The 10,661-nt window shown below is 37.3% G+C and overlaps 1 protein-coding gene across 1 annotated transcript; it reads right to left on the reverse strand.

Annotated features, from left to right (window-relative positions):
• Nucleotides 1-474: 474 nt before the first annotated feature.
• On the reverse strand, nt 475-2,092 carry LOC148723319 (uncharacterized). Its single transcript, XM_088733629.1, has 2 exons — nt 1,898-2,092; nt 475-1,546 (listed from the first exon to the last, which is right to left on the reverse strand). Exons 1-2 carry the CDS (start codon nt 2,080-2,082, stop codon nt 1,252-1,254), a joined length of 480 nt encoding a protein of 159 aa, XP_088589755.1. The 5' UTR covers nt 2,083-2,092; the 3' UTR covers nt 475-1,251.
• Nucleotides 2,093-10,661: the final 8,569 nt, after the last annotated feature.

Genomic DNA, 10,661 nt, shown 5'->3' on the forward strand with positions numbered 1-10,661 from the left:
AAATGCTGAAATCTTTGGAGCTATTTGGAATTTTTAAAGCCTGGTAAAAATGGTGAAAACATAAAGTACAAAAATGCATCGTATGTAGACAATAATTACAGTGGAGCTAAGCCTGGTAAGCCAAGATCACTTGATCCCAGAGAAGAATTCTTTCTAACCCTCTGTAGACTTAGGCAGGGATTCCCAGAAGACCATCTATCCCATTTGTATGGAATCCACCAGTCTACTGTATCACGAATAATAGTTTCTTGGATTTCTTTCATATACCTCAAGTCTAGTAAGATCTGTATTTGCGCTTCAAGAGAACAAGTTGATCAACATATGCCAGAAGATTTTAAAAATAGATATCCAAATACAATAGTCATCATAGACTGTACGGAGATTAAATGTCAAATGCCCTCGAGTCTTTTACTCAACAGTCAGCTTTATAGCTCCTATAAAACCACACGACCCTGAAAGGTCTTATAGGCATTACACCTGGTGGGAGCATAAGTTTTATCAGTTCACTTTATACAGGAAGAATTTCGGATTGAGAAATTGTTGAGCGAAGTGGATTCTTAGAGCAAGTATTTGATGTTGGTGACTCTGTGATGGCAGATAGGGGATTCCTTATTCAAGATCTCCTTCAACCCGGGGTTTCATTGAACATGCCACCATTTTAAGGAGACCAGGTGCAGTTTAGTGCAAATGATACTGTAGACACACAATCAATTGCATCATTGAGAGTACATGTGGAAAGAGCCATAAACAAAATAAAGAATTTCCACATTTGGGATAGGGTAATTCCTATTAATTTATTTGGCACAGTCAATCAGATGTGGTCAGTTTGTGCATTTTTATGCAATCTTCAAAATCCAATTATAAGTACATAAATAATTATGGAACTATTATGGTTTTCATATTTTATTAACATCTGTAGAATTTAATGTATGGTTGTACACTTAGGCCAAAAGTTGTGAATATGACAGACAAGATTCATAACAGTGAAAAAGGGTGATATTCTGTTTTGAAATATTTAGAGATGCAGATATAATAATCAAATTAATTATCAGTCCAACACTGAAGCATATTTTTCTGGAATAGCAAACATTTATTAGGATCAAAATAATATGATTTTTAGGGAAAATGTGAGTTAACACTGTCAATGCAAAACTTATAGCTATGATGACATTTTGCTTTAAAGAAGAAGTATCTCTGATCACGGTTTGTTTCAATATTGTGCAGGTACTCGTCTACCAGTTATGTAATTGCTCACTGAATTCCCGTAGGAACTGAGTGGTTCAGTGACTCAACTCTTTTACCAGACTTTTTAATGTGGCGATCAACTTCGGCTCGTGTGAAAAAGGGAGCTTTCTCTGAAGACGTGTTCCATCCCGTGTTTGGAAAAGCTACCTTTCTTGGTTGAGGCAATGTAGAGTCTGAAGAAGAAGTCTTCGGATAACTACTCTGCGAATAAAGACTGTCCATTTCTCTCTTTGTGTAAACATTGTTTTCATCAGGATCATAGTTAAGACCTTCGAGGCCTCTACTGATGTATTCGTCAACTCTGAAGAGTAAATGTGAACAAATAAATTTACGCGATCTATACAACAACTAGTTAATTGATAAACTACGATTTTTAAAAGCTGGTCATAATATTCACATTACTAAGTTGAAAGTTTTACTTATATGTTTAACTGAACGATTGGGAAAACTTCGCAGAATCGCATTAGTCTTAAATTATAAAAAACTTACGGTTGAATAAACTACAAAAAGCAATGATTAATGGTCTTGATAGACAGGTACTCTTCAAAACTGATATTTCATACAATACTAACATATAATACAGGCCCAATGTTTTGTGTTTGCGTAGTGCTGTGCGAAGGAAAATTCGCGAAATCGCGTTACAAAAACTTACCGTTTCACAAGCAAAGCTTTCGTGTGTAAACCTTTGCATGAGTCCCCGCGGCATTTCAACCAGAATTTCAATTCAGAATTCTTCAACAGAAGTGGTTTCCGTCCGTTTAAAGAGAATCCTGGCACATCTTCTTCGCTTAGAAAGCAAGGGCCGTAAACTACTGGCAGAGATGATAACGACGCCATTTTGCTTCGAGCCCCGACCGTCCTCGTTTTTATGTTTTTTGAATAAATTAGAACCCATTACCTCACGGACATTTTGGGTATTGCATATAGAGTATAACCTGAAGTTTTCTCCATTTCTTGATACTTTATGAGACTCTCAATACGATCAATTTATAAAACCAGTATTAGATCTTCGCTTCTGTGTATGTAAATTGTACTGTCCTCAGTGAGCATATAAATCAAAATCTTATTATTATTATTTTCAACTGATTAACGCCACTCGCTTAAATTGTTATTTTCAGAGTAGAATGTTTATGACAGGTCAGAATGACGGCTTGTTCACTTGTCTTCGATGAATATTTTCCGAATAGTAATGATGGGAAGGATGTCCAAGAATTTTTGCTAACCTCCGTTACCATACAAACAAAAGATCTCGACACGTTCTTGCTTTGACTTTCAGACGGTTCAATGGAAAAAATTTTATCTTACAGTTTTGAGCAATTCATCCACCAAGTTTGGTCTTGGAGGCTTTCAATGAGTTAACACTATTTTGCATGATGTCATAAGGAGTCGAAGGTTATGGTTAAGAGCATAACCTCCGTTAACTTTTTATTTCTGGTGAACAACACAGCTATAGGCTCAGATGTTTATATGATATTGATAACTCCAATTGCTGATGTTCCAAAAAAATTCATTCCTTTTGAAAGATTATTTTGCGAAATATTGAGTTGGAAGAATCAAAATTATAACCTCAGTTACCAAGCGTTACCATTAACCTCCGTTACCAAGTATCGAAAATATGTTCAGATTAAATAAACACCTCATCGTTCCTACATAAATAGAATAGTTTTGAAGTGACATCATACACGGGACGCTGTATGGTACCTTTTTATCACGAAACCCGCGAATCTCCACTAAAATGGGACCGAAGCTCTACGTGCCGTCACGCTAGTTTGCTGACGAGATTGACGGGAGATAAAAATTATAACTGCTAATGTGGGATAAATTGGCCTCAAAGGGACGCTTTTATAGTTTTGAAGTGACGTCATACACGAGACGCTATATGATACCTTTTTACATTGCGAAATGTCTATTTCTGTCACAGCGCCGCTCTCCACAAGGCACACGTGGCATCGAAGCAGCTCTTTCTGGTCCTTTCTTAAGCTCCAGTTGACGTAGGTTTATTTTCCCATGAGATTTTACAGCTGCTTGATTTTTTCTGTCAGTTGCACTGGTGTGGGCTGATCCGTACGGTTTCTATCGAAAATGAAACGGAGAAAAGAAGGAAAAGAAAAGTGGGAAGATTTCGAGGCACGAGTGGGCATGAAGCGATCGTGTGCAGGTGAGGGGAAGAAGGGAGCGAGTGCTAAGGCAGTACCGAACGACATTCTTGTGCAGCGTATGTCCAGCACCGCTTCAGGCAGACTTTAAAAGTTTGAACCCTTAGATACTCGGGGCTTCGTTCCCTTTGGTGACTATGATGATCTAACAATGGAAAATATTAAAGAAGCCTGCGAGAAGTATTATCAGGCTCCAGAGGGCTGATATTTTGGCGTCTGACAGGGGACCCTCCTGCGCCAAGCTCGAGCAGGTCAAAGGCAAAAAGGTTTATTTTATTCGTTTTCTTCCAACGAAGTCCACAGATGTCGCTCCAAAATTAGGACAGCAGTTGTTTGAGGATAGTTTAGCACCAGCTAAGGTGACTATGTCCGTACCAAGTTCAGTGTAAACGTCTGGAAATCTGCCTGCCTTGCATTCCATGGTTTTCCCCAAGTCAGTGTCAGTTACTGAGCTTCTGAAAGCTGGTAAACTCGTCAAGCCACCAGCAACAAATATCACGGTGTTAGATCTGGAGAATTTTGATGTCGCAGAAATGAACTGGGTTAAAAGTGGTTCACTTACGCTCGACATCGAAGAAAGAAGATTTGCTCATGGGGCATTTAGAGATGCATTTCGTGCTACTACTATCGGAGAAGATGCTGCACAAACCGCATGGGTGATGAAACAGTATGAGGAGGAAGCAGCAAAGACCATTAATGATAACCTGGGTATGTCACTAGAGGATCACACAAGAAAGCAAGTGCAAATGACTGCAGTTGTAAGGCACCTACCAAAAGATTTGCTAAAAGCATACCACCTGAATTTGGTGGTACATTTGAGTATGTGAAAGTTTTTTTTGCTGTTTAAAAAGCAACCAGTTACCATTGAAGAGTTTGTTCAAGGTGAATTTCAAAAATATGTAAACAATAATGGTTTCCACATCCCCTCCCCATCAGTGGAATTTGATGAGATTTATGAAAAGGCACAATGCCTTGTGCCTTACAGCTATCAGATATCTGAAAAGAAGCTTATGCTACTTGATATTTAGGGTTCCTCTCTTAAGTTGTACGATCCGGAAATTGCAACCACTGATCTTCTTGTTAATGATTCAAAGGAGGTCAACTTCTGTGCTGGAAACCTTTCCTGTAATGTTATTGATGAATTCAAATCAAAGCACACCTGTAACAAGTATTGCTTCTGATTCGTTGCTCTGTAACCTAGTAGCTATCCTGGTCCCTCTAATTCTTTCTGCACCGCACCTGACACTGCTGCAAGTGGAGTGTCGTAATATATGTAATGAATACCAAAGTGACGAAGACGTCTGTCGAGGGTGGCAAGACTCCAATTATATTGGGGAAAATCTCATAAAATCAAGAACCTTTGATCTCTTTAGATTTTGGCTAATGTATGTTTTTAAGTCTTGTTCCAACTGATCGTCCTCCTTCCAGTCACTCTTTGAGGCCATGATTGGCGAAATCCACCAAGGTTGGTATTCAGCCGCCATTTTGGAAAACAAGGCCCAGTCCCAGTCCTTTCCGCGTGGAATGATAACGCTGGTCCGTTCGATGAAATTAATTATTTTTTCTGTTTTGTTATTTCGGTAGTCTTTAAGAATATTTATTTTTTTTCCAAATGTATTATCCTTTTAAATTAAAGTTTAAAACGCATTTGCCTTTGTGATTCATTTTTGCTTTGAAAATCAATTTTAAATTTAAAACAGAAGTAACATTATAAATAAATTGAAGATTCTGTATATATTGTAAATTGAATTTGAAATGAAATCGATAATGATAATCAAATTCAACATTGGTATTCAGTTATCGCTGCAAAAAGTCAAGTGATGATGCTGGGCCACCATACTCAAGCGGCCAAATTAGCTTTACAGCAACACAGATATGACGGTCACTATCGAGTAACCTCCGTTACCATTAACGTTACCAGTTTCTTGATACGTTACGTGGACAGAGTGATAATGTAATCATTTCTCTTGGGTGCGATAATTTTAATTAATCCTTTTTAACCGCCGCCCAGTTAGCCCAATGGATAGTGCACTGGACTGTTCTGTTGTGCGGTAGGTCGAGGGTTCGAGCCCCGGCCGGACCAACACTCAAGGTCTTAAAATAATTGAGAAGAATTTGCTACCTTTCTGTAGCATCAAGAAATGGTTAGATATTCTAGTCTTCTCGGATAGGGACGAATAAATGGAGGACACGTCTCCTGCAGGGTTAGGGCAGGAGACTTTAATTTCCCTCACACGAGATTACTGTGTGATGGATGTCCTCCCCTAGCTGGGGTGGGATGGGTGGGTTAAAATTGATTGTAAAGCGCTGTTGATCTGCCATTGTAAAAAGCGCTCTATAAGAAATAAATTATCGTTTTTATTATTATTATTATTATTATTATTAAACGCAAAATTTACGAAAAGCGTGGTTCGATCACTCTTTTTCAAGAGAGAGGTTTGATTTTATGCATGCTGTAAACAAACAAATTTCATATCAAACGGCAAGTTTTTTTACACTTACCACTATCTAATCAGTTCAATTTTGGTATAATATTTTATATGAGCATGATAGGTGTAATACTTTTAGACTTAATATTGGTTTGAGTGTTTCAGTGTTTTAATTCTTATATAACAGATATTTGTTAGAGCAAATGGTAACCTCCGTAACTTTTTCCGTTACCACAAAAAAGGAAAATTTACAATAAAAGTTCAAATTTTTAAAAGAAATGTATGTTTGAAGTTCATTTATATGTGGAACCTGATTTTATTGAAATATATTTTGAAGGTTTATGCTATCCTCTGTAGTATATGTAAGAATCTAAAGTTTCCAAGAGCATTTTTTGACACAAATTTGTGCAGAGCATGAGATTTTCATGTGAGCTTAAATGAATTAAAATCGTAAAGATCTTTAACATTTTTGGTACTAAAATGTTCAGAAACGTCATCAAAATGCATTGTAGTACAATAAAGTATCATTATTTACATGGTATCGAAGTCTTGTAAGCTTTTATACAAGAGACGCCTTAAAATTGGTGGATATTTCTTGTGTCTGGACCTTTGCAGTAAAATTGTCGCATCTTTTGAAGACTAACGTGCTCCATGACAGAACTTTTAGAATATCGCTCTGATATAATACAAAACTCGAAAACACATCATCTGTGGTCTTCTGAGCAATATGATTTTTCATCGTTTTCCTATTGCTAATGGCCCGCTTTAAGGCGGATTGGCTGATCAATGCATTATATATATGGCGAAATATTATAGGGCGTGGCTGAATGCGTGATGAAAAATTTAAATTAAGCCTGTTTTCTGGTCAGACCAGAATTTTCACGCCCATCGGGAAAAGATTGACATCTAGATTTAACCAGAAAAAAGAAAATAAACAAACCCGTGTTGTGCCTATCTCCTTAAATCCTTCCTTCCAAGATAATAAAATAATTTAAGAAGTGAATGACTACTTCTTATAGAAGTCCAAAGCCAATCAATGCATCATATGGCGATATATTATTGAGCATGGTTTGAAATATCAGAAGGAACTCTGCGCCTCGAACTAGAGCCTCTCGTTCACCCCAAATCATGCTTTGCACTAAGCGAGGGACAAATTGTAATGGAATGTATGTCAGCAGGGGGAGAGAATATGGCTGCTCGACTAAGAACTAGGTCAACTTCGTCTTTTGGCCGGAAAAACCGAGACTAGCGGAATTGCTCTCAATCCGCCTTGAACACGCAAGAAGAGGTATAATTACTGTTTCCCGTTTTCTGGATCGTCTGCCGAAGTCACAGTGTACTCTTACTATAGTTTTGAACGAGCAGCAGATATCCTTATGAGGAGAACGACAGGCAACGCTGTTACAGAGTTCACATCTTTTAATTTCTCTGCAATTAATTTTATTAGTAAACGAAAATGCCAGTTTCAAGGTAATTTCTGTAATTAATCAAACAATCAATAGAGATTGAAATAGTAAGGAAGAGGAAACAAATACGATTCAATTTTTCAGCGTCTTAAAAAATACTTGTAAATTATTTAAAATCCTTACCTCTACTCGAGGCAATTGTCATCTCGACCGGTTCATTCTTACACAAACCAAGCACCAAGTGTTTCTATAGATACTCAGTGTGGTTTTAACGATAAAAATACCCCTCTGAATTTCATTTGGTAGGTTTGACTGTAACTCATTTTGAATATTACATACCGTCAACAGAAGAAAAGTTAGTAAGAGTGCAGGGAAGTTGAAAACTTATCAACAGTAAAATACAGTAGTATTGTAGCAAGCAGAGGTTTTATTACCGAACTAGGTTTATCTTTCGCTCTTTTTGTCCTAAAATGAGCTTCATCAACCTAAACAATAATTTACAAAATAAAAATATAAACTCAAAAGGGATAGGAGTTGAATAATTGTTTGCTCCTGTTTCCTTTATGTAACACTCGACCTTAGTTCCTGTAGCCACGTGCTTCACAGTCCAAAGTTTTATTTTTGCGGAGTTGTCGATTTCTGTGGACCCTAATTTTGAATTAATTAGCGTTATTCCGCACACGAGAAGCATGTTTCTGAACTAGCAACATTTCGCCAACATTTGGTTCGCGGTTTAGTTAAAGACTTATATTTAAACAAAGATCTCTTACGTGAAGTAATTACAGCCTCCTTCTCATCGAAAAGGAAAGAGAGAACCCTGAGATACCCTTTGTAAACAGTCATTATCAGAAGGTGTTGACTATCCTGCCAAGTTATAACGCTATTCTGGGAGCAATGCAACAATTTCAGGACTGCAATCCCCTTTTGTGGTACAGCAATATGGACGGTAAGATGATATTATATTAAATAAGCAGTAGATTGGATGTAAAATGCGAAACAATCGAGTTTGCTTGTGAATGTGTACATTTTCGAATAACTGACGGCATCGTCAAATCAGCTCATTTTATCCAACTTTAAAATTTGATTAAATCGCGCTGAATCATTTCCCCAAAAAATCCTTTGGAGAACGAAAAGAACCACACTTCACCTTCCTAAACCAAGACTCAGTCGAGTATTTTGTGTAGCACATAGTTGAATAACAGGTTGCTTTTGACCTATTTTTAATCTTGTTAGAAGAAGGTCGGTTAAATTTAAACGTTGTGTAAATAAATGATCAAGAATTTCTCAAATTGCTGTAAAATTATGTATCGATGTTGTTTTTCAAGATCTAGTAGTTTTTATCGGTCCAAGTGTTTTCAACTCGTGGCGCGACGCTCCGAGATTCGTTCGAAATTTTGAGCTTCAAAAGCGGCATTTGGACGAAATTCAGCTTTTGTCGATTTTCTCGAAAATAAATCGATATTCAGCCAAACGAAGTATGCAGTGCTTTGTTTCACCATAAGGCCTACATAACTTGAGAATATGAGCCGAATCGATTTTTTGACTGTTGCCACCATATTTTGAAAATGTTCGATTTCTGGCCACATTTCCTCTTAGAGGCTTTTAAAAAGGTCTAGTGTGATATATTTACAACTCAAAATATACATCATCTTAAAGCCTTATCTATGTAGTTTAATTCCTTAAAATTTCTTTCTCGGCCCGCCGTAGGCGGCGCGTCCAACTCGAAAAGAGTTCGGGCTGAAATGACAAAAAGTGACAGCCGTTCAACAGATCGCAGTGTCGATCGCATTACATAAGACCTTTAAATGCGGGAAAGAACTCGTCAGATTTCTTCTTGTCAGTGCCATTTATAATTATAGATTTAGGTGGCGCCTAAACATTACTACTATGTCTGTCTCGCTCTTGTCCAGAAACATTGTATGGTGGGAAAATGCTTGGAATAACTAGTCCGAGGCAAGGTTCTAGGGAAACAGTTTGGCTTTCTTCATTGACATTTAGGTACACAATAGGGAGGTTCGAATATGTTTTCCGATAACAATAAAGGATATCAGGACTGTCGATCTTTTTAAGGGGGTTCGTAGGCCTCATCTGTTGCCATAACAACAGTACAGCGCGGCTAAAAGACCCTCTATAACTAATTTTTTGAAAGATAACTTTAAAACGAGGTCGGTTATCTAATATTTGTCTTTTTATTTCCTCAAACCCCATCAAATTCTCTATCCTTACTCGTAATGATATGAAAAAACTATCGAGTAGAACTTGAGTTATTCAGGAAAAGTCTGTTACAAGATGTATGAAAACATTGACCACTTTTTTTAATTGTCATTACGAACTCGTAAAACGGATGTCATTTGTACACTGAGAATCAGGGCAGGTCACCAAGTTAATTTTCGAGAGACTAGCTCATCAACTTAGCAGCTTTATTTCCTGTTTACGCGATTTGACTCGCACTTTGATATTCGTTTTTAACCGCTAACTCAATGGTTAATCTTCGCGAGGACAAGTCCGCGAGATGACCGCAAATAAGAATAAAGTCATGATTCCTTCTCTCTGTCGTCGGTCTTTAAATGACCAATTTTTCAGTTGGAATTTGCGCCAAAGGAGCGAAGACAATAGTTCTGAGGGCTTTGACGTCTTACAAAGCGTAAAATGAAAACATACTATAAGCAAGATTTTCAGTTTATGGATCGTGGAAGAATATAACTTTGAGAAAATTAGTCTTTTGTTGGAGAAGATTCTTGACGACTAGTCCAAATTGTTTTGGAGAGGCTGGTAATTTCGAGTCAATATCGATTGTGCAGTAAGTCTATAAAGGAATTTTTAGTCCAAATTTGGTATCATGAAGTCTCTCGAAGAATTGTAACGGCCAAACCGCCATCTGCGAGCCAACTTAAAGATTGTTACATACATACAGATATACATATGCTTTATTTACGCTCGAAATTTATAGAGTAGCTGTAAAGCTAATAACCTCGAGAAAATAAGCTAAAATAAGATAAAATGTGCCATATTACAATTCCAATATTATTTATAAACTATGTCGAAAATTATGCATGCAGAGGGAAATATGACTTGTAGATCTACTGTGGAAAAGCTTCACATCTGAGGATCGCCTGCTTAAATTTTAGAAAATTGAATGTTTTGTAAGTGTTTGGGAGAGAGTTCCATATTTTGCTAGCTAAGTATGAAAAAGAGTGCAGACTGTAAGTCATTGTTTTTGGTTGGGAAGGGCCAGGATATGAATTCCGCGCAAATTGTGGGATGAAGACCGTACAGTGAACATATCTTTTAAATAACCTGGATAATTCGTAAAGAACAGACTCTGTTGTTATAAAAACTTCAATGAGCCTTCAAAGATCCACCCGGGTGGTAAAGATTTCCGATAAAAAAGTCTACAACTTGTCGTCGTCGCTCAAGGGCTCTTG

Source organism: Stylophora pistillata, chromosome 9 (assembly GCF_964205215.1).
Source record: "Stylophora pistillata chromosome 9, jaStyPist1.2, whole genome shotgun sequence".
Lineage (NCBI taxonomy): Eukaryota > Metazoa > Cnidaria > Anthozoa > Scleractinia > Pocilloporidae > Stylophora > Stylophora pistillata.